This window comes from Marmota monax, unplaced genomic scaffold, assembly GCF_021218885.2.
Source record: "Marmota monax isolate L192 unplaced genomic scaffold, Marmota_monax_Labrador192_F-V1.1 WCK01_AAM20220418_F8-fsc00075, whole genome shotgun sequence".
Taxonomy (NCBI): domain Eukaryota; kingdom Metazoa; phylum Chordata; class Mammalia; order Rodentia; family Sciuridae; genus Marmota; species Marmota monax.
The window spans coordinates 940,694-966,692 of record NW_026694772.1 but is presented as its reverse complement, the minus strand read 5'-3'; the positions used below and the strand labels follow the sequence as shown (position 1 = coordinate 966,692).

The following is a 25,999-nucleotide window of genomic DNA, read 5'->3' as shown; positions in this document are numbered from 1 at the left end:
ACACTTCTCAGAGGAGGACATACAGTCAATCAACAAGTACATGAAAAAATGCTCAACATCTCTAGCTGTCAGAGAAATGCAAATCAAAACCACCCTAAGATACCATCTCACTCCAGTAAGATTGGCAGCCATTAGGAAGTCAAACAACAACAAGTGCTGGCGAGGATGTGGGAAAAGGGTACACTTGTACATTGCTGGTGGGACTGCAGATTGGTGCAGCCAATTTGGAAAGCAGTATGGAGATTTCTTGGAAAGCTGGGAATGGAGCCACCATTTGACCCAGCTATTCCCCTTCTTGGTCTATTCCCTAAAGACCTAAAAAGAGCATGCTACAGGGACACTGCTACATCGATGTTCATAGCAGCACAGTTCACAATAGCAAGACTGTGGAACCAACCTAGATGCCCTTCAATAGACGAATGGATAAAAAAAATGTGGCATTTATACACAATGTAGTATTACTCTGCATTAAAAAATGACAAAATCATAGAATTTACAGGGAAATGGATGGCATTGGAGCAGATTATGCTAAGTGAAGCTAGCCAATCCCTAAAAAACAAATGCCAAATGTCTTCTTTGATATAAGGAGAGTAACTAAGATCAGAGTAGGGATGAAGAGCAGGAGAAGAAGATTAACATTTAACAGGGATGAGAGGTGGGAGGGAAAGGGAGACAGAAGGGAAATTGCATGGTAATGGAAGGAGACCCTCAGGGTTATACAGTGGAGGAGGTAGAGAGAGAGGAGGGGAGGGGAGGGGAGAGGTGGGGAGGGGGGTGGGTGGAGGATGGGAAAGGCAGCGGAGCACAACAGACACTAGTATGGCAATATGTAAATCAATGGATGTGTAACTGATGTGATTCTGCAATCTGTGTATGGGGTGAAGGTGGGAGTTCATAACCCACTTGAATCAAAGTGTGGAATATGATATGTCAAGAAATTTGTAATGTTTTGAACAACCCACAATAAAAAATAAAAAAAAAGAAAACCAGTAGAGGAAAGTAGTACACTAAAAGAAAAACTAATCAAAGAGGAAAACCAAGTAGAGTTAAATAACAAAAATAAAAAAAATATGGCTGGAAATACAAACCATGTCTCAATAGTAACTCTAAATGTTAATGGCTTAAACTAACCAATCAAAAGACATAGGCTAGCATACTGGATTAAAAAAATATCCAACAATATACTGCCTGCAGGAGACTCATTTGATAGGAAAAGACATACACATACTGAATGTGAGAGGTTAGGAAAAATTATAACACTCGAATGGTCTTTGGAAACAAGCAGGAGTCCCCATACTCTTATCAAATAAAGTAGATTTCAAGCCAAAGTTAATCAAAAGGGATAAAGAGGGACACTACATACTGCTCAAGGGAACCATACACCAACAAGACATAACAATCATAAATATATATGCCCCAAACAATGGTGCAGCTATGTTCATCAAACAAACTCTTCTCAAGTTCAAGAGTAAAATTGACCACAACAAAATAATGTTGTGTGACTTTAACACACCTCTCACACCACTGGACAGATCTTCCAAACAAAAGTTGAATAAAGAAACTACATAGCTCAATAACACAATTAAAACTTAGACTTAATTGATGTATATATATATATATATATATATATATATATATATATATATATATATATATAAAATATATCAACCAGCATCAAGACCATATACTATGCCACAGGGCAACTCTTAGCAAATACAAAGGACATACTACTATGCATTTTATCCAATCATAATGGAATGAAATTGGAAATCAATGATAAAATAAAGAAGAAAAATTCCTGCATCACATGGTGACTGAACAATACGCTACTGAATGAACAATGGGTTATAGAAGGCAAGGAGGAGGAGATTTAAAAATTCTTAGAGGTAAATGAGAACACAGACACAATGTATCAAAATCTCTGGGACACTATGAAAGCAGTACTAAGAGTAAAATTCATTGCACGGAGTTCATTCCTTAAAAAAAGAAAAAGTCAACAAATAAATGACCTCACACTACATCTCAAAGCCCTAGAAAAAGAAGAACAAATCAGCAGCAAAAGCAGTATAAGGCAAGAAATACTTAAAATCAGAGCTGAAATCAATGAAATTGAAACAAAAGAAACAATTGAAAAAATTGACAAAACTAAAAGTTGGTTCTTTGAAAAAATAAATAAGATTGACACTTAGACATGCTAACGAAGAGAAGGAGGGAGAGAACTCAAATTACTAGCATACATGATGAAAGAGGCAATATCACAACAGATACTACAGAAATACAGAAGATAATTAGAAAGTATTTTGAAACCTTATACTCTAATAAAATAGAACACAGTGAAGGCATCGACAAATTTCTGAAGTCATATGACCTGCAGAAATTGAGTCAGGAAGATATACACAACTTAAATAGACCAATATCATGTGACGAAATAGAAGAAGCCATCAAAAGATTACCAACCAAGAGATGCCCAGGACCAGACGGATATACAGTTGAGTTTTACAAGACCTTTAAAGAAGAACTATTACCAATAATCTTCAATCTATTTCAGGAAATAGAAAAAGAGGGAGTACTTTCAAATTCATTCTATGAGGCCAATATCACCCTAATTCCAAAACCAAAGACACTTCAAAGAAAGAAAACTTCAGACCAATATCTCCAATGAACATAAATGCAAAAATCTTCAATAAAATTTTGGCAAATCGAATACAAAAATGTATCAAAAAGATCATGCACCATGATCAAGTGGGATTCATCCCAGGCAGGGATATAAGGTTGGTTCAACATATGGAAATCAATTAATGTAATTCATCACTCAATAGACTTAAGGATAAGAACCATATGATCGTCTGGATAGACACAGAGAAAGCATTTGACAAAATACAGCACCCCTTTATGTTCAAAACACTAGAAAAATTAGGGATAACAGGAACTTACCTCAACATTGTAAAGGCTATCTATGCTAAGCCTCAGGCCAACATCATTCTAAATGGAGAAAAATTGAAGGCATTCCCTTTAAAATCTGGAACAAGACAGGGATGCACTCTCTCACCACTTCTATTCAACATAGTTCTTGAAACACTGGCCAGAGTAATTAGACGAAAGTAATTAAAGGAATAACTATAGTAAAAAAAAAAAAAAAAAAAAAAAAAAAAAACTTAAACTAGCACTATTTGCTGATGATATGATTCTATACCTAGAAGACCCAAAAAACTCCAACAGAAAACTTCTAGAACTAGTAAATGAATTCAGCAAAGTAGCAGGATATAAAATCAACACCCATAAATCAAAGGCATTTCTATATATCAGTGACAAATCCTCTGAGATGGAAATGAAGAAAACTACCCCATTCACAATATCTTCAAAAAAAAAATAAGATACTTGGGAATCAACTTAACAAAAGAGGTGAAAGATCTATACAATGAAAACTATAGAACCCTAAAGAGAGAAATCGAAGAAGACCTTAGAAGATGGCAAGATCTACTTTGCTCATGGATAGGCAGAATCAATATTACCAAAATGACCTTACTACCAAAAGCACTATACAAGTTCAATGCAATTCTGATCAAAATCCCCATGGCATTCCTCATAGAAATAGAAAATCAATTATGAAATTCATCTGGAAAAATAAGAGACCCAGAATAGCTAAAGCAATTCTAAGCAGGAAGAATGAAACAGATGGTATCGCTATACCAGACCTTAAACTATACTATAGAGCAATAGTAACAAAACAGCATGGTACTGGCACCAAAACAGGTTGGTAGACCAATGGTACAGAATAGAGGACACAGAGACTAACCCACAACATTACAACTATCTTATATTAGACAAAGATGCCAAAAGCACGTACTGGAGAAAAGATAGCATCTTCAACAAATGGTGCTGGGAAAACTGGAAATCCATATGCAACAAAATGAAACTGAATCCCTATCTCTCACCATGCACAAAAGTTAACTCAAAATGGATCAAGGATCTAGGAATTAAACCAGAGACTCTGTGTCTAATAGAAGAAATGTGGGCTTAGGCCCCAACTTCTTTAATAAGAATCCTACAGCACAAGAGTTAAAACCAAGAATCAATAAATGAGATGGATTCATACTAAAAAGTTTTTTCTCAGTAGAAGAAATAATCTGTGAGGTGAACAGGGAGCCTACATCCTGGGAACAAATTTTTACCCTTCACACATCAGATAGAGGACTAATCTCTAGGGTATATAAAGAACTCAACATGCTAAGCACCAAAAAACAAATAACCCAGTCAATAAATGGGTTAAGGACCTGAACAGACACTTCTCAGAAGAGGATATACAATCAATCAACAAATACATGAAAAAATGTTCATTATCTCTAGAAATTAGAGAAATGCAAATCAAAACTACTCTAAGATTTCATCTCACTCCAGTCAGAATGGCAGCTATTATGAAGACAAACAACAATAAGTATTGGCAAGGATGTGGGGGAAAAGGCACACTCATACACTGCTGGTGGGACTGAAAAATGATGCAGCCAATATGGAAAGCAATGTGGAGATTCCTTGGAAAATTGGGCATGGAATCACCATTTGACCCAGCTATCCCACTCTTCAGTCTATACCCAACAGACTTAAAAACAGCATAGGACAGGGACACAGCCACATCAATGTTTATAGCAGCACAATTCACAATAGCTAAACTGTGGAACCAATCTAGATGTCCTTCAGTGGATGAGTGGATTTAAAAAAATGTGGCATATATACACAGTGGAATATTACTCAGCAATAAAAGAGAATAAAATCATGGTATTTGCAGGTAAATGGTTGGAGTTGGAGAAGATATGCTAAGAGAAGTTAGCCAATCCCAAAAAAACAAATGCTGAATGTTTTCTCTGATATAAGGAGGGTGACTCCTAGTGGGGTAGCGAGGGGGAGCATGTGAAGATTAGACAAACTCTAGATAGGGCAAAGGGGTGGGAGAGGAAAGGAGGGGGCATGAGGATAGAAATGAGGGTGGAATGAAATGGACATAATTACCCTAAGAACATGTATGAAGACACCAATGGTGTGAATATACTTTGTATACAACCAGAGATATGAAAAATTGTGCTTTATACGTATGAAAAATTCTGCTTTATACGTATAATATGAACTGTAATGCATTGTGCTGCTGTCATATATATCAAATTAGAATAAAAATTTTAAAAATTAGATGTTAAGACTTAATATTTGATATTTTCTCCCAAACTAGAACTCTACCAGCATTTCTCAGATCTCTGAATGACATTACCATCTATCATCTTTATTACCATCCTCTCTGCTAATAGTCTGTCTCCGCTGAAAATTCCTGTGTTGAATTTTCCACCCAATTCCTGATTAAGAGATGTGGCCTGAGAAGTGATTTAGTTCATAAGGGTGGAACACTCATGAATGGAAATAATACACTTAAAGGGGGCTGAAAAGACCAAAGATATTCTCTCCTGCCATGTGAAGGCATGGAAGGCAACAGCTGTGTATCAACATTCCTTCCCCAAACAACAACTTGCTGTCCCTTGATCTTTGACTTCCCAGACTTCAGAAAAGGGAGAAGGAAATTTCTGCTGTTCAGGGTGTTTCCACTATATTCTAATCTGGGATCAGTTAACTTATATGGTACTCAGTTTATGGTATTTTGTTACAGCAGCTTGTGTGGAATAAAATATCCTTTCTTCCCACATTTAATAAAATGCAAAGTCTAATCTATCACACGTTTTATATATCCTTAATGTCTGCTTCTCACAGTCTCCACAGCCAGTACCTTAATTTGTGCTGCCATTAAATGTAACAAAATTGCTGCAATAATTGATTCTCAGTTGGTCTCTGGACAGTCTTTCTGGAACTTTCTATCCTATGTACTAGTATCAAAAATCATCATTAAAAAATATACCTAATAATCTTAGCTCACTTATTAAATCACAGACTTTTACATTTTTCTTAGAATAAAGAAACAAACTACTTTGTCCTTTTTAAAGAATTTCTTCTAGACACAAATCTCCCTGCAAGGTTTTTAGGATGCCCAAGAGCTTTACTTAAGTTTTGTCCTTGCTCCAATGGACAGAAATCCATCACTGATTTTAACCACCTGCCCAATGGACATTTACTGTATTAAAACCTTCATCTGTTAATATAATTCATTTTCACCATTTTGATCAAATTCATTACTTTTAAATTAATCAAGCTAAATTACGCACAAAATAATCTGACTCATGAATATGAAAAGTGAACCTGCACCGGTCATCATAAAATTCACACTAAATTTTATCTTATATTGTTTTGATTGACACTGTCTCTAGGAAAGATTGTACACTTTCACCTATTCGTCTGTGAAACCTCAACTTGACTCACTCCATGCTAGCATTACAGCATGGAGAACTCTTCTCAGGTCTGTTCAAGAAAGCTTTCCATTAAACCTAGCATTGTGTTAGTCTTGTATGCATGTGTCATAATCAAGCTCTATAGCCTCTTCTAACCAATGAAAAGAAACATAATAAACAAGGATATATATTCAGTTAGGAAGCAGATTTTTTTTATCCAAGATATTTTATAACAGTTTTAGACATGTATCTTTCTGAACAAAATGTGAAATTATGTTTCCTTTTAAAAAGTTCAAATATGTATTTTTTTCTGACACAAACTATATACCAATTGCTTACTGTGTGCCAGATATGGTATTAATACATCAGTCTACATTATCCAGGAGTTTGGTTTTATCTATTTGATAAAAGGTTTTAGAGAACTGGGGCTCAGTTCACACTGGGACTTTTTTTTCAAGATAATTTTTTAAAAACACCTTTTTCAGTGAATTAGGATTAAATCAGCTTCTAGACTGGAGGCTCTGCCAAGTAAATTGGTTATCTCCACACAAAGAAGGCTTTGTGGAGTCAACACCATGGTAACCGTCTGCTTGCTGTTCTGAGAAGATTTTAAGGGAGGCCTAGACACCAGTTGGCATGTAGTTCTACTAATTCACATCAATTCAGGCAACAGAATGTAAAATTCTACAAAAGAAGTCTTTTCTAATTCAATTTTTTTGGTCTGATTTTATAAATTTGAAAAGGGATTGCACCAGGTGCTTGAACTTCCCTTTCACATATGGATGCTGTAGAGCATGATTACACCCCATTTTAATTTACACATTTTAATAAAGGATTCCAAATATTGCTAGTGTAGTTTTGAGTAAAGTGTTTTGCCTAGGAAGAAGTATGCATAGACACATAGTTTAATATGTCACACTTCCTTTCCAAAATGGAATGAAACAAAATATAAATGAGTTTATACTATTCCCAAGGTTGGAATCGTTTTTGTCTATGATCATTGTGACATCTTGATTCCTAAGGAAACAGGTGGAAGATAAACACTATTCTTACTTGATTCGATATGCGAACTATCTTCTTTTTGTCTTCTGTTACTTCTGATTGTGACTATTACTTTAACCATCACTCTGATTTCTTTACTTAAATCTTTAGTCCCAATATAACTTTCAGTCCACCTACACTCCAACATCTAACATTCAACACCAGTCCTTAGAGTCCTGGGAGTCAAGTGTCAGCTGCTAGCATTGTTTCCCATCCTGTATAGTGCCTGTAGACGTCCCCATTTTTTTACTGCCAGCACTGAAGAAGGAAGGGTGAAGGGAAAGCAGAAGCAGGGTTTCAAAAGGCATCCCATGCACTCTCACTGAGTGCCAATGGCCTACATTCAGTGCTTAGGCTTGGTGACATTTCCACTGCACAATGAACACAGTCTCCTTTTTGGATCCTACTCAGACCCTGGCTTCTAAGCAACAATTATACATTTATTTTATTTCTTATCAATTTGGCAGCTTTCTTCATTGCTTTCTATGGTATGTCATGTAGTTCTCACATTTGCCACTGCTACAGGATGTTGTACAGATGTTTACTGAGATGCCTGTCAAATTAACAGACCCCTCTAATTTAAACCTATGCATGATTATAAATTAGGTGCTATCTACTCTTCCCAGTGCTTTGCTCGTGATATTCTCTATAAAACTTCTTATTACCTGAGACTAGGTATCTAATCATGAATTTAAGATAAGTTACCTTCCTAAAACTGCTCCCAGAAAACACTGATAAGTTATTTTTTGGATTCTGTGTATGTGTTTTCCCTTCTTCATAAAATTACTTCACTCATTCTTTTTTCCTCGTAAATGAACTGATACATGGTAAGTTGCTAATAACTGGCCTCTATGCCCTCAGAATCAGCCCTCCCCCCAAAATATTGCTTATTCTTATCATACTCTTCTAATACACTTTGCAGTCAGTGTATGTCTATCATCATGGTTCTTATCCCTTCTATATAGTCTAATCAACTTAAAAGATCATTAATCTGCTAAGAAAATCATGACTTTATATTCTCTGTTCACAAATAATTCTATTATAATTATTGATGCATATACTCCATCCTCTGTTCATCTTAAAATTTTACCTTTATTACTAAAATTGTAGCTATATTACTAAAATTTTACTTTTATTACCCTATTATGACTAACAGTAAAGTGACAATTTCCCCTTCTTGACAAATGTACCCAATGCTAACTCCTAAAACTAAAATTTGCTAAATCCCACAGCACAGGGCAACCATGTGTTTGAGTTCTTTTGTGCAAAAATAATTTATTACTAAACCAGAATTATTGTTCAAAAAGGCTTTCCAAAAGTGGAACTGTGGCACACACCTGTAATCCTAATGATGTGGGACTCTGAGGCAGGAGGATCATAAGTTCAGGGACAGCTTTGGCATCTTAGTGAGACCCTGTCTCAAAAACAAATAGTGCTGGGGGTGTAGTTCAGTGGTAAGGCATCCCTGAGTTCAATCCCCAGTGCACAAAAAAAAAAAAAAATGCTACCCAAAATATAAATCTTCCATTTTCTGAAAGCGCTCCTTAAATTAGAAAAACTTTTTATTTTTTGATTGGCCTAGAGCTAAAAGTGTAACCTAAAATTTCAAACTATAGGAAGTTTCAAGAATATCAAAAGGCATGGTTCACATATATCAAATATTCAGAAAGTCAAATTTTTCCTAAAAAATGTATTGCACAAATGGACCTAATCTCATATAGGTGAATTTCCCATAAAGATGATCCAAATCAGATCAATTATACCTTGCTGTGCATATAAACATTTAAACTAAAAGGTAAAAGTACAGAAAAACATCCCAAAGATCTAGAGAAACAAATACTTGCAGTTTAAAAAGTTGTCAATTTTGAATTATGAACAGTATACCATTGTGTGGATCTTGTGTTACATGATAACTATGCTAAGTATGTTAGAGGAGCCTCTTAATGGACATTGATTTTGTTTGGATTATCTTTACAGTGAATGCTATGTAAAATAGTAAGCTAAGATGACACATTTATATAAATTTCATTTCAGTCACTTTCAATTTACCATTTGGAACTCATCATTCCCAAATGAGTAAAATTTGAAAGAGGAAATCCTCCAAGCTCCCAGACTTAACTAATTCGATTAGTGATCTCCATTTATGAATGGCCACTTTACATACTTAAATATCTTTGCACATAGAATTTCATAAAATACCTATGAGACTTATCCTTATAAGCCTGGAAGTAAAGTGCAGACACCTGTGAAATATGATAACTCATGCAGAGTCCCAGGGCTCTTGGGCGACACCAGGTAATTTATCAAATCAAATTTTAAATATATATTTTCATTATCTACAAAGCAAGATTTAATATACATAATTTGTTTTTGTTAGTATTAATAAAGGAATGAATATTTGGGGGGCAAAAATTTCAAAACTTTGTTCTATTTTCAATAATAATTTTTCTTTTTAAAAAATATTTATTTTTTAGTTGTAGGTGAACACAATACCTTTATTTTATTTTTATGTGGTGCTGAGGATTGAACCCAGTGCCTCACACATGCTAGGCAAGTGCTCTTCCTCTGAGCCACAACCTCAGCTGTTTATAAAATGATATGTTTCATTTTCATAGAAGTATAGTTAGTTACTCCACTGACCTCATACTACCTCATGAACTCCTATTCATCTTCCAAGACAAAGTTCAAGATGCAATTCTTCTGGGTAATTTTCTTGATCACCTTCTCATCACTCTTTCCCCTTAAACTTCCCTTCTGGAAAAAGGCAAGTTCTTCCCTGTTTCCTCTACAATGTTTGCTTTTAAAAATGAATAAGTAGGATACAAGTTGAATATGAATCAGACTGCTCTTATAAAATATCAAATGAAATTTAGTATAAACTCTATTAATGCTAAAAATATTTGTAGAACTTTGAGATGTTCTAAGTACATGACAACTGTTAAATTGTAAATACAGATTACAAATGAAAATCCTACTTAAGCACAATAAAAACAAGCCAACATTTAGATAAATAGCCCTCCCCAATCTAGATAGTTTATACACAAACACACCCATATATAGATGTGTTTATCATGTGAGTTTTTCGTAGTGGAAGGAATGAAGATAGGGAGCCAAATTATTGTCTTATATATTTTAATATTCATGATGGATGTGTGTGCATTTTTAGTGTACATGCTTAAATGTATTATAAATGTAAAGGAAATATTATGCATTAAAAATACACTGAAACATAAGGTGCCATGTTTTAATCTCTGATCTTTATGCTGAATTTTTGGGAAAATTTCTTAATTTCTCTGTCCTTCATTTAAATAACTGGTCATGATGTAAAAACTTGCAAGTACTTTTTAACAATAATGCATGTGTATATACTCACGTCTCTAATTAAAGAGATTTGACCTGAGACACAAAGCTGAGGTCAGTTTTGCTTATTTTGTGGCTTTGATATTCTAATCACATTAGTCCATTCATGTAGCAATCGAATTAAATAAAATCCAACGATGTTTAAATTCCAAGGCCTAATAAGAAGCCTAAAAATTCCTTTTAACAGTTTGCATAGCACCTAAGACAATATGATATATAAGAAAGAATACCATCTTCAGTTAGTATAAACTGCTACATCAACATTCCTATGAAGCAACCAATTCCTTATGTTTGCATGGTCTTAAATGTATTTTTTAGTTTTATATGTGCAAATTTTAGCACATTACTCATAAAATAATGTTTCAGTACAGTAAAATTTAATGATTCCAGATTGCACTGAAATGCATCTTTAAAAGACAGTAAAAAATCCATTTCTGTGTGGTTTACCTTATTCTAAAATATGCCTATTTAACGCATGCCTCAAAATATGAAGTCTATTCCAAACATAAAATATTGTCCATAAAATTGCACATATTCTATATTGTTAATTGTGGTGTACTAAATTATATATGTTTAATGAATATTGCCTTTTAAGATATATGCCCTTGGATACAAACTCAGTGGCTAATTTTTTTTAAGCTATTAATACCAGAACTCTTTTTAGTATTAATCTTTGTACATCTAGCATAGTTGATTTCATTGAACAGAAGAAAACTTCTGAAAAATATTTCTTCTTTGAAAAATACATAACCACCAAAATATATCAACATATGGTAGATAAAATTACTTTCAAATAATTTTCCTACCAAATAATTTTCCTACCTCAAATTGATATCACATATTAATCATTTTGAAATACGTTGGTAATGTTTATTTCTAGAGTTTGACATGGTTTCAAAGAACTCGCTTTTACATTTTCTGTTCATATAACTTTCACAGAAACTCCCTTAAAATTAAAAAATAAGGAAATCCCCCGAATTCTAAGATATCAGAACTAGCTAAAGGAAATGAATTAGTTATAATGCCGAGGAGTGTGAATGCACATGGACAAAAACTTCATGACCCAGAGGTTTGGAAATAAAATGTTGCTAAGCCACAGATGCTCCAAGCTTATTTTTCATGTTCAATAAATTGAAAATCCCTTTGAAACACAGTTCTGTGCAAGAAAATCATCTTAACACAGGTTAATAGAAATATTCTCTTAAGTGATAGATGGAATATTGTCACAGTAATAAATCTATGTTCCTACAATGTAATATGCTTCACTTGAAAATCCTGAGCCATTTATTTCAAAATCAAATTTGAAGTTTATTTAAAATGATGAAACCTAAAAGAAAAGCTGTAAATGTCCTTGTGAGAAATAAATGTGGGTCACTAGAGGGCGCACATTCCCTTTCACACCTTGCTTATTCATCAGTTTGGCTTCTCTTTCATTTTCTTATCTACATTTTGATAACATTATAACAAGTGGATTTTTCATGGGAGGTTTCTTACATAAACATAAAATGTCCAAAGATACAGATAAAATGGTATACAAAGAACATGTTAGTAAGACATCTTTAAATGCACAGTTAAAATGCTTTCAGACATTTTGACACATATATACATACATCTTGAAGTCTTATAAATAGAATCTCTTGAGAAAATAAGTCTGCACTTTGGGGAGACATGCATAATTCAAATAATCTAGTGGTATTTTCTGGACTCTGAAAGCCATCAGTCATTTTCATTTTCATAGGTAGACCATGAACAGAAAACTTTAGAGAACTCCTTTAGTTTTACACAGTGAAACATGGAGTTAAAGTTAAAAACCAGGTCTACCTGAATCTGAAGATTTCCACTCTACTAGTTTTATTTTGTTCCAAATGAAAGGGAAACCTATATTTAAGACAAGAAACTTAACATGAAATTCTGGTTTGTTGCTATACAGTATAGTACTGTTCAGTGGTTACATTTTTGGATTATGTCAAAATTTGACTGGAATCTCTAACATCAGGACATGACTCTTCATTAACCTAAACTATGATCCTGAGTTGCATAATGTATTCCCTCATGGTATTATAAAATACTTTTCCAAATTTGTTTTCATTATGGAGTCTTCCTCAATTTTCTACAATTCCTCCAAGTACAATCTATTCATGTATTTTCTGACATCAGAACTAACATGAAGCATATATGACAAAGGCCATTTGTTACTTATGGCATTATATGATAGGGTTAAAACACCTGGACATAAGAAGTCTTACATTTAGAAAAAATAGCTCAATTATATGAGACTTTCATTCATGCCTTAATGCTGAAGATGACTCCTAAGTTTGAAAAAATTTTATTGCTTCCTTTTAATTATCCATGACAATATGATTCCATTTGACATAATAATAAAAACATGGAATATAATTTGCTCTCATTCAGTCCCCAATACCTCTTCTTCTCCCCTTCCTTTTTCTATCCCTGTTTCATTCCTGATACTCTGATTTTTCTGCTATTTAATTATAGTTTTTTTTTTTTAATTAGTGTCTTATGGATGTACAAGATAGTGGAATTCACTGTTGTGTTTAATATACATACACAGGAAAGTCAGATTCATTCTACTTTCTTTCCCTACCCCAATCATCCTCCCTTCCCTTCATTGTTCTTTCTCTACTCCACTGACCTTTCATCTATCCTTTTTTTTTTTTTTTACCCTCACCCCATTTTGGGATCATCTTGCACATATCAGAGAAAACATTCTACCTTTTGACTTTTAGCGACTGATTTATTTCACATAGCATGATAATATCCAGTTACATCCATATTTTCTTCATCCATTCATCTGTTGAAGGGCACCTACGTTGGCTCCATAGCTTAGCTATAAATATTGATGTGGCTGCGTCACTGTAGTATGCTGATTTTAAATCCTTTGGATATATACCAATAAGTAGGATAACTGGGTCAAATCAATAATTAAAATTCTACTTTATTTCCCTACCCCAATAAATTAATATGCACAAAATGCTGATAAGAGAGGGTAATATATGGTCAGAGCCACATACATGCTAACTACAGTGACTAGTACTTCTATGACCCTTTCTTAATTGGGTTAACACCCAGTTAAGACCCATTCCTAGTTTTTTGAAGAATCTCCATACTGCTTGCAAGAGCAGTTGTACTAATTTGCAGGCTCATCAACACTGTATGAGTGTACGTTTTCCCCACAGTCTTGATAACATTTATTGTTACCTGATTATTGATGGCTGCCATTATTACTAGAGTGAGATGAAATTTTGGTGTAGTTTTCATTTTTACATTTCTCTAATTGAAAGAAACTTTTTTTCCAGTTAAAAAGATCCCTGTATTTAAAGAAAGCCATATACTCCCAAGGGAGCCTAGAGTCTACCTAAAACTTCAAAATGTACAATGGTCATAATCTAAAGCACACGGTTTTCATAGAGACACTTTGGCATATTTTTAACAGTCTCCATCAAGCTTTAACTACAACTACAGAATTTGATAAAAATTCTCTTTATCTCATTACAATATAGGAAAGCATGGGGTTTACAAATGCAGTAGCCTGAGCAAGGCTGTTCATGTCCAAAGCCTGTCTGCATTGTTTCTTATATCACTTTGGAGAAGAAAGTTCACCTAAACTTTTGACTCATTTTTCTCACTAGCAAAGGAGGACAATAATACAATTTATTTTGTAAAGTCATTTTAGGGTAAAATTCTACCTTCTTTCTCTATCCCAATACACTAATATGCACAAAATGCTGATAAGAGAGGGTAATATATAGTCAGAACCACATACATGCTAATTACAGTGACTAGTACTTCTATGAACATTTCTTAATTGGGTTTAAGCCACTTCTAACTTTCTCATGTGAGAGGGTGGTCATATTTGGTTTAGTGTTGTTTTGTTTTGTTAAAGACTGATAAGGTTAAGAAAAAAAGTCATTATTGAAATGACAAGAATAAAAGTTACAAACACAGCTAAAACAAAGATAATAAAACAACAAAGAAAAAACATCAACGGTAAAATAATTTCATTCATTTTACCCTTCAATGCGGGAATTAGCAAATTATGATCCAAAGGACAAATATGGCCCACCAACTGTTTTTGTAAATAAAATTTTATTGGAATACATCCATGCTCACTCATTTAATATGCTTATGGCTACTTTCTAGCTACAGCAGCAGACTTGAGTGATTGGAAAAGAAACTGTATGGTACAGAAGTACTAAAATATTTATTCTCTATCCCTGCAGAGAAAAATTTGCTGACCTCTGTCCTGCTGTACACAGTGAAGGGAAGATGGCTGCTTCCAACTCTCAAGTGAGAGCTAAACAGTATTATTCACATTGGCCATACTGCATTGTGAGAGTCTCTCTCCATCACACCTCCCCCACCCCATTAAAGAGCACTGGATCTCCATGACTTAGAAGATTAAAGTCTATACTCCTTAGTTTGGCATTCCTTTCTTTATATGAACCCAAGGTACCTTTTCAACCAACCTATCATATACTTCCTTTAACCACACTTCTGCTGTAAGGCAAGCAAAAATGCTTACAATCCTATGTAAGCTGTGTTTGTGTATGAACTGTCCTCTGTATTTGAATTATTATATTGGATCATCTTGCGTCTGATGCCTCTCCACAGATACTAATTTCACAGGAGCCTTCCATGTCCAAATGTCAAGCCAGGTGTGAGCTTTTCTTCCCTGAAACTTTCTAATATCTTATTGGTAATTTTTGTTTCATGACTTAGTTTATGGTAGAATGTAAGCTTTCTGAGGGAAGACTTACGTAAGGGAGGTTCACAGTCACAGCAACTGGTGTACTTTACAAATCATAGAGGTTCATTAGTTCTTGGTTGAGTAATTTAAAAAATTAGCATGGAAACAAATGTTGCTGTGACTTTCTTTCTGAAATACTGTGGACTCCTACTGACTACAGAAGAATTCAAAGAAACCCACCACATACTGGATGTGCCTTGGACCCTGTGGGAGGCAATTTAAACTTTAAACACTCTCAGTGTGAAAGCTGGCTGAGTTTAAAGAACTTCAACATGCTTTTATGTTGTGGGTCTTTAAAGTTTAAATAACTTCTAGTCAGGGTTCAGAAACTATCTAGTGCAATGTGGAAAGCCATTTAAATCTGATGTGTTCTTACTGCCCCACTGCCACTTCCCGGGCACCATGACCTGTTTCAATCCATCTACTTCTTTTAGCGAGCATCTCTATGAACTTTACTTAAAACACAAAGTAAATCTCACTGCTTTACAAAGCCTGTTCTTAGTCAGTTGGGCTGCCATAATATAATACTGAATGACTTAAGCAAGAAACATCTATTTCTCATGGTTTTATAGGCTAGAGTTCTAAGAACAAGGTCCAAGTAGGGTCAGTTTCTGGTGAGAGTCTGCTGTCTAGCTTGAAGATGGCTTCTTTCTTGCTGGGTCCTCACACGGTAGGGAGAAAGCAAGCACATTTTCCAAAGTCTCTTGTTATATGAGTCCTAATACACTCATGGTGAGCCCACCAACATGAATTCATTTAACTCTAAGTCTCAAAAACTCCATCTCCAAATACCATCCCACACTGAGAATTGGAGTTCCAATGAGTCAATTTTGGAAGGACTCAATTCAGTCCAAAGCAGACATTCATCATTTTGTACCTATGTGGTGGCATGTATGCTCACTTACACAGATACAGATTTCTAATTAGAAAACACTGTTGTAAGAATATTCACAGAAGATGCCAGAGTAAAAATAACATTTTCTATTATCATGTAAATGTAGTAATGAGAAGATAACTCTTCAAATTAATAATTAGTAACTCAGTTTTCTCCAAATAGCCCCCTGCTCCCAGTCTAATTTCTCACCTGGCAGTCTTAACTGTGTTTAAATTCCTATTAGAAGGCCCAGCCCTTGGGCTCTGGTCACATAACTTGGCCTATACTGTTGTTACTCCAGCTCTGGAATCTTAGTAGCTTTCTGATGCTGACAATGTTTGAAGTTGCCCCTCCAACTCCTGTGTTGCTTCCAAATTCCCTATCACCTGCTTAAACAATACCCAGTATTATGTCTCCTCTCTTTGAAACACCTAAAGTAACTTCTGTTTTACTAATGTGACTATGGCAAAATTCTGACAAATATCTGTTCAATATCCAATGGAGAGTCACCCAATACCCACTATGTGCTAACTTCTGGAAAATGCACTGTAGTTTAAAGATGAAAATAAATGATTACTGACCTCAAAAAGATAACCAAAAATACAGGATTACAAAAGGAGTCATTATAATACAATTTTGGAAAGTGTTTTAATGGAAATATTTAAAAGGCTGAGAAATGCCTGGGATATTACTTTCTCAGAGACAAGGTAGTCAATTGGGAGGCAAGGAATGTAGAAATAGAAAAAGGAAAGTTATGAAAAAAGAATCTTAGGTAAAGAGAACATTAGAAAAGAGAAACAGCAGCCTTGGAGAATATAGAACTTTGGGAGATCAAAGAGTGGTTAATTAAAATTGAAGTGTAGGGTAGTGCCATTCCAAATGTAGTCTGTGGACAGTCTGTGAACCGTTGTTTACCGGTCTATGAGAGGAAAGGAGTTTTCACCAGAGAATTAATCAATTAAGTCACTAAGCACACTATTCCATCTGATTTTATTTTTAATTGCCAAATTTCTTGATGGAGGAAGCAGTGCATTGATTTATATTCAGCTCAAGTTCCTTATCAAATTATGGACTGGTAATAAACAGTTTTCAAACTATTTTGAGTATCACTGGAATATAAAAAAAAAAAAAAGACAGGGGAGAAGGAAGTGAAGCTAGAGATTTAGGCAGTGGAAGATCATAAAGGAATTCTATGATGTGCTTTTCAAGAATTATGGGCAGAGGAATGATCTGATTAAATTGCATTATAAGATATCTCCCAGGAAATTGTGAAGAGTATGGATAAGAAAGGTGAGACTAGTGGCAGAGAAACCAGTTAAGAATTTCATGCAGAAAATTATCAGAGACTAAAATAGGGAGAAGCTAGTATTGATGCAGAGGAAGGAATAAATTAAAGAGAATTTAACAGATATATCTGAAGAGGGATTTAGTGATGTGGCAGATAAGGAGACAACTGTGAATGGCTGCAGAGGATGCTTATTATGCAAGTCTAGGGGCAGCATTCTTCAAGACTATCATGTAAATGACTCTAGATTTGTCCAATCCCAACTAAAGAGCCACATTCTGATTCCTGTAAGAAATCCAAGTATACTTAGCCAATAAGCATTTGTATTATACAGGTATGAGCATCAGGGGTAAGGGTGAGCTAGGAATATTAATTTGGGAATTAGATGATATATATGACTGATAAAGCAAAGATTATTAATAATATTGCTTGGGAAAAGAAAGGGCCACAAAAAGAAAATAAAATCAAAATGTGAGTCTTGTGGAAACTGACATTAAAGGGATAAGAGGAGGAGTTTGACAAGACACAGTCAGAAAGCCAGGTGGAGAAAAGAAACAGGAGAGAACAATGTCCCAGAAACTGAGGGGAAGGAAAAAAACTCAAGAAAGGACTAATCATCACTGTCAAGCCCAGCACAAAGGTCAAGAAGGATAAGAACTGAAGAGTGACCTTTGGAGCTGGCAATTAAGAAGCTCTCTGGCGACCTTGCTGAGAGCAGTTTCAGTGCTTGATATACAGAATGAAGGGTGAAGGAAAGAATCAAAAGTAAGGAAATATAGATCTTCTGAATAAAACTTGGCTTTGCTCACACTCAACTATGCTTCTTCTTATAGATGAATAAGTAAATATAATTATCATTTTCCTCATTCAGAAAACAAACCAAACTATACATGTTACAGCTCTGGGAATGTGGCTCTGTCTTCCTGCTTGTTGGTTTCTTTTAATGCCTTACATTCTGAAAGAGTACATTTTCATACAGCTGCAATATAGCTAGATATTCAGAGCTATGTGTAGTGTCTCATAGGACCAGTTCCCATTATACTGCATTTCTTTATATTTTTAATAGACATACTGATTGTTTATATTTTGGGGTATAATTGCTGTTTCAATACATTTATACATTGTGTAATTATCCTATCAGGGTAATTAGCATATCCATCACCTCAAATATTTTTCATTTACTTGTAGGAAGAACATTCAAAATTCTCTTCTACCTATTTTGAAATATACATTATCGTTAACTGTGGACACCCTATTGTATAACAGAACACCAAAACTTTTTCGTCATGTTGAAAAACACCCATTAGTCATTGACTATACAGAAGATTTCATGCCAGATCAGGAGTAAGAAATGGACTCAAGCCCAGGGAAGCTTTGTATCTAGTAGATGAAACAGTCATCTGAATAAGATCATTGCAACATAAATCAGGAATCAAATCATAAGATGGAACAATGGCATCACTTGGACTAACTGTAGTAGATAGTCCCTGTATTTGGTCTGGTATGGAGAAAGTAAATAAGAAGTCAAGTTGTAACAGAGCTCCCTACTGAACTGATTTTCAAAATATGGGCCCTGAACCAGCAGCACCACCATCATTCAGGAACATGTTAGACATTGAAAATCTAGTGTCCCACTCCAGACCAACCATCAAAAAATCTGAAGGGGCCTTGAGGCTATCTTTTAATAAACCTTCTAGGTAACTTTGATATGTCCTAAAGTATGAGAACCAGTGTACTTATACAAGTGTTCTCAAACTTGATGGTGTATCGCAATGAACTGCAGAGCTTGTAAAAGATTCTTTGGCCCACTAGCAGAGTTTCTGATATATCTGGTTTGGAAAGGCCCCCCAAATCTGCATTTCAAACAAGCTCCCAAGTTCCATGGGAGCTGTTTGCTGTTTGATACATTGCACTTTGAGTATACCTTCTCTAAGTATTCTGAGTTCCTTAGTTTGTCTCTAGAATTCATATTACCACATTCTTCAAAACATGGTTATGTACTTATTCTTGACCTATATGACAAAATAATTTTTAAAACATTAAAATGATAATTATCTCTGAGGATCTGAAGATAGTATGTAGGTTTCCATTCTTCATCAAAAATAGGTTATGAATTAAATTTGAGTTTATGACCAAGGTCATTTAACTATAAAAAGCAAGGTTTTGTAGCTATAACACTAGAATGGTAATGAGGAGACTCAGCACTAGTCTTTATTTTGCAACTGAAAGCAAGTTATTTAACCTTTCAAGACCTCAATTAACCTGTAATCGGACAAGGCTAGTTTCCTTAGGAAAAAAGAAGTAAATCATCTAAAATGTTTTGTTTTTCTGGGCTTTGCCACAGAGCAAAATGTCATTAGTTAGTCTAACACCCCAGGTATTTTAGGATCAATTTATCACAGAAATTAAAAAAAAAAATAGCTCATAGATTAATCATTTAATTTGATTCTCTGAATAAGTTGCTATTTTTAATGTATATCTTCCTGATTTTTAATTTGTAGATCCAAGTTAAAATAATAATGTTTTAGGCATGAATGTGATAAAATTGCAAAACAAGAATGTTTATCTAATACTTATCAATCTTTCCAAGGATGTGACACTAATTAATTTGACCTGGGCTGCAACTATAAAAAGAAAATGACATAAGAATCAACAACTGAAAAATAGAATATAAAAGAATAATTTAGGTCTATAGTCCAGCCAATTTATTCCATCATTAAATATGAATGTAGGACATGGCGAAAGAAAGCACACTTATACTCTGCTTATTCTGGAGATAAGAAAAACACATGAGGAGAATTTAGGTATTTCTAAATGCTTCAGGAATATCCTTGAGGTCAAAGATGCTCATTTATTAACACTTGACTTTGGGAAATTATTTCTTGAACTGGCATTTATTTTTAAAAATCTATTTAATTCGCCATTGGTTTCACCTGGTTAGTACAAAAATGTAAATGAAGTTTTTTTGTGAAAAATCTCTAAAAATAACTACCACATTATTATGAACTAATCTCCTGGATAAATTCCTGTTAACCAGATAATAGATCTATTTTTAACACAGTCTGAGTTCCATACACTGATAATTACCTATATGTAAAATAATATCACTGAACTATAGGATAATTTAGTGTTAGAAATCATTACCTTGTGACCCAAAATCAAAGATGTTTGTAATTCTTAGTATAAAAAAGAACAATTTATACAGTAAATACTGCATTTGTAGAAACAATATAATTATTAAGGAATCAAGTAAACGTACCCTAGATAATTAAGAAACTATAGTACAAAGCTGCATTCTAAATCCCTTAATAGTTTTGATTAAATAATGATATCCTAATGGGTAAAATTATAATTATTAAAGAATATTAGAATGATCATGCATTTATTTTAAAAATTTCATGAAAAGCTACGTAAAATTCTTAAATCATACTGGAATGTTAAATAATAGTTACTTTAATTAGTTGAACTGTGCCATTCATTCTTTCAACAAATATTTACTGGTTATTTATTGCATGTGTGGTACTAACTATAATAAAGTTTAAGTAAAACATAAATAAGTATAATAACAGGATTTCTATATTGTAATTGGTGTTAGGAGATTTTGTGTTAATGGCATTAAAGAATATACCAAAATGAACGGAACATAATATACTAGCAGAAGTGAAAAGCTCTTGGAGAAGCTAGACATAAACTTGTTTTTGTGTTGTTTTGGAGGTAATTAAAATATGAGCATTTCATATCTGAAGGGACAGCATAAAGGCAATATTGTTAGATAAATTAATTGTACAGAGATTAATTAGAAAGGGGGAGAAGCCTTACCATCATGAGTTAAATGGCTTATGTTATAGAGTTAGGCACTCATTATGATCAGAAAATAACTGAAATGATGGCACCTGCCCAATAATATGGTATAATAATAATAAATAAGAAGAGAAAGAGGTCAATGGAACTGGAAAAGTTGGTGATATATTCCAATGTGAAGAAGAAAACTAGAAGGTATTTGATATATATGTAAAGTTTGTGTTATGGTATTGATCTGGAATGTCCCCCAAAGCTCATGTTGAAAACATGGTCCCCATTGCAGCAAGGTTCAGAGGTGAGACTTTTAGGAAATGAATAAATTTGAGAGCTTGAAACTCATCAGTGGATTAATCCATTTGATGGATTAATAAGTTGAATGTTCAACTGTAATAACTGTAGGCAGATGGGGCACGGCTGAAGGAATTAGGTCGCCAGGGAGACCTTAGTGGACTATCCCTGGTGTGTGTGCGTGTGTGCATGTGTGTGTGTGTGTGTGTGTGTGTGTGATCTGCCTCTGGTTGCCATGAGAAGAGCAGCTTTTCTCTTTCATGCCCTTACATCATGATGTTTCTGTCATGGACTCCACCAACTATGGACTGAGACTTCTGAAACCATGGGGCAAAATAAATATTTCCTCCTGTAAATTGCTCTTGTCAGATATTTTGGTCACAGAAATGAAAACCTAACACAGTTTGAGATAATGTTTACTATGGGATTCTTTAAAAAAAGAGAGAGAGGAGAGAGAGAATTTTTAATATTTATTTTTTAGTTATTGGCGGACATAACATCTTTGTATGTGGTGCTGAGGATCGAACCCGGGCCGCACGCATGGCAGGCAAGCGCGCTACCGCTTGAGCCACATCCCCAGCCCCTACTATGGGATTCTTTTCACCAATTCTACATATTCACCATCTCCAACACAAACTCCATTATCATCACCTCTAGTACCTATAATTTCACCACCATCATTTCCACATATACTAATTTCACCATCTCCTCCACTTCTACCATAACTAAACCACCAGAAAATACTGCATTTTTTGAATGCATATTTTGTTATAGCCACCATATCTAATGATTCATACATAATACTCAGTGTTTTCATAAAGTGAGAATATTGAATCTGAAGCATGACCTTAAATAATTTTCCTAAGATCACAAATTAGTTATTAAACAGGCAAATTTCAAACCTGAGTAATTTTGATTCCAAAGGACATGATTTTTCCAATATTTGCTACTTCTTTAGATACCAAGGGTATGAATTATAACTAAAATATGTGTGCAACGTACAAGTGTATATGGTTAATTTGGGGCAATAAAAATCTAAAATGGAGGTAACAGCTGGGTGTAGAAATGGTAATACCCAAATCATAACTTTCAAACTCTAAAGCTGAAATTTGAGGGAGACAGTCAATGTAAAGTTTTATGATATGGGAGTCAGTCACTTAGAACCAGACTTGAATCAATGAAAGGAGATTATTCACATAAAGAAGTCAGAAGGGGCAAAAAGAAGGATTTATGAGATACTCCAATAGGAATAAGGTAGAGAGAAAAACAAGTCAAGTGAAGCATGGTAAGGGGATGACTAGTATGTCATAGCAACTGAAAGATGACATGATTTTTTTAAAGAAATGAATTTAATAAATTGTCAAAATTATGGTATTCACAATGAAATGCTAGTGGTTCTCACATGAAATGAAAGCAGGATACTAGCTAAACATAAGATGTCATTTTCCATGTTGCCTTTTTAACTGTTACAGTATTTTAACCAGATTCCATCCTATAGACAATTAGCAATTACTGAAGTTAATAATTTCTAAATGTTAGCTCTCTTTATTCAGTCTAAATACCTCAATCTAGAGTCATAGTTAGAATATCCATATGATTATGCTGTCTAAAACAGGACACATTTGAAAGTTAGTGCTATATAAAACTACGTTGGGACAATAGGTATAATTAGGTAGCTTCAAGGCAAACAAAGAAATAAGATCACCTGAGTCATATACATAATAAAGATGTATTTTATTACACAATTCAGATTCTGTAGCCCAGCCACCATAATTGAAATTTTAGCTCAGGTACTCTATAGTTGTATGTGAATTAATAATAGCCATGCATATGTTGGGTTATTGGGAAGAATAAATGCTATGAACTTAAATCATTGAATCTAGTGTTGAGCACACTACGAGTCCTCCAAAGTATTAGCTTTTATTTAAGGAATCTTTATATTCCAATTTGGACCTCTAATTCTAGCAATTACAATAACTACTAAGAACATATGATATAAAAAGAATTCAGGAGACAAAGTATTTCACAACTAGCAAATGTCCTGAAAACAAAACAAGTCAAAATAAACATTTGTAACCAAATAAATTGTCAAAACAAGAGCTAAGAATAAGCTTTTGGAAAACAGACTGACATGGGTCAACTTGCTTTGTTGCTTTCTCTATGAGGCAATCTCTGAAGGCATTCAGAGGAGTAGGCATCTAGGTTGTACTCAGTTTGAAGAACTATTGGAAAGTTGTTGAATTCTTACAAAATATCCATAAATCCATGTTCAAACTAAGCATTGTCTATAGACAAGTATTTAATTTGATGTTAAATAAATGAATGTATATCCTACTAGGATTAATAAAAAGTAAATTCAGTAAGAGCTTTCCTGATTTATTTGTGCCATTATTGTTTTTTCCTCCACCAATAAGCATTAACATTTAAACTACCATCATGAGTACAGTACATGGAATTTGTTGCCCCAAATTGAATGATAACATTTAGTTTGAGAACCATTTGACTATAGCAAGGACCAACATTTTTTTTTTTTTTAATGATGGGTCAGACAGTAAATATGTTAGGCTCTCTGGACTATACAATTTGTTACAGTTCTTCCAACACTACTTTGTAATGTGAAAACAACCACAGATAGAACATGTTTGAATAAGCACAGCTGTGTTCCACGGAATTTTCACTTATAGACATTGAAATATTACATAATTATGTGAAAATATTACAAAATATATTCTTCTCTTGGTTACTTTCAGCAATTTAAAAATGTAAAACCAATTATTAGCTCATGATCCATACAAAATCTATAGGCTGGATTTGGCCTGCAGGCCTTAGTTTGCTGACCCTTGGACTATAGAATTTGTTCCACCAAGCAGACACTACCAAGGAAGACAAGACCCAATGATTTACTTTGAAATAGGAGGTCATAAGTTATGAATAAATGGAGGAGTCCTAAATAACACATTCAAATAACTTTTCTAGATGTTTCTTTTTCTTTGCTTAGAACATCTGACACACTATTTTTAGGTATGTGTTCTTCCCATACTTCTACTCCCTGGTATACGCAAATTCTAATGTCAAGTGTTCCATGCATTCCTGAACATATGCTGCTTAGAAAAATGAAGCATATTCCAATGTTCTTTCTTCATCTTAGAATTACAATAACTGGAATAAAATGAAAATTGTACCATTTTTATGATTTTCATGCTAGCTTTGCCTTTATGAAATTTTATTGCCATCATTTTAATATATCCACAGATTTACATAATACCTAACTTATCTAAAATATCTAGTTGAAAATATCCACAAAAAGATCAGTTAAAAATTCTAGCACCTTCAAGATAAGACTTTATAAATATCAAAGAACAGGAAATCTGTTCTGTAATTACTCCTGATTTAGGATGTGCAGCTTGAGACATCATGTTCTCATAAACTAGCAGAATGGATCTCATCTATTAGAGGTATACTTCTTCATGAAAATGCACTTTCTATTACTGCAAGAAAGACAACTTATTGCAAAACTAAGGACTGAACAGGCAGTCCCTTTATAAGAAAAAAATGACACTTTCAGGATTAAAATGTATCCATTGCAGTATGTTGCCTGTGGTTTCTTCTTTTAATTCAGAAAACAGCGTTTTCATTAAGCATTCATTTATTGTTGGGATAATGATTTCTTGGGTAAATTTTAAAACTTACCTCATTATTCTTCTCACTGAATTAACTGGCATTACAGGCAAAGAAGACTTAGAAATGCTGTTTAAGCAAAAATACTACCATCAAAACAGCTGTAAAATGAGTTTTCATGCTTAACAATGAATCTTCATCTGAGAGTAAAGCCATGAATGAAATGCTCTCTCACCTTTTCCTAATTTCAGAATCCACAATGATCTGCCTCTTCTTTTGGGGAGGTGGTGGTGGAAGTTCCTCTTGGGCATGCTTTACCAGGATTTGTTCCCTTGTGGTCACCATAGTTACCGTTTCCATTACAGTTGTCTGTGTTAGTGATGGCTGAGTGGTGGTGACAGTCTGTGAAATCTGTGAGAAGTATTGAAACAGAGGTCAGACATTGCTTGAAAGACTTCAGTAAAGACTGCTTGGAGTAGTGAAGGAAAATAATGAGAAACTGTTCCTGCTTGTTGGTAGATTGACCTTCAGATCAAAATAGCACCATATTGAACCCAAATCAAATTGTTTTATCTGATTTTCGTTACGTTGACTAAAATAACAAAGCAAGGAAATCTCAAAACCAGAAGCAAATTTAGTGCTTC

The 25,999-nt window shown here is 34.2% G+C and overlaps 1 protein-coding gene across 11 annotated transcripts in view; it reads right to left on the bottom strand.

The window, feature by feature from the left end:
* Dmd (dystrophin) overlaps nucleotides 1–25,999 on the bottom strand; it is a 2,205,817-nt gene that overhangs the window by 1,451,345 nt on the left and 728,473 nt on the right. For all 11 annotated transcript variants that reach the window (XM_058572890.1, XM_046425263.2, XM_046425265.2 and 8 more), the window contains one exon: nucleotides 25,591–25,766. In XM_058572890.1, coding sequence (XP_058428873.1) covers nucleotides 25,591–25,766 — 176 coding nt within the window. The remainder of the gene's footprint in view (nucleotides 1–25,590; nucleotides 25,767–25,999) is intronic.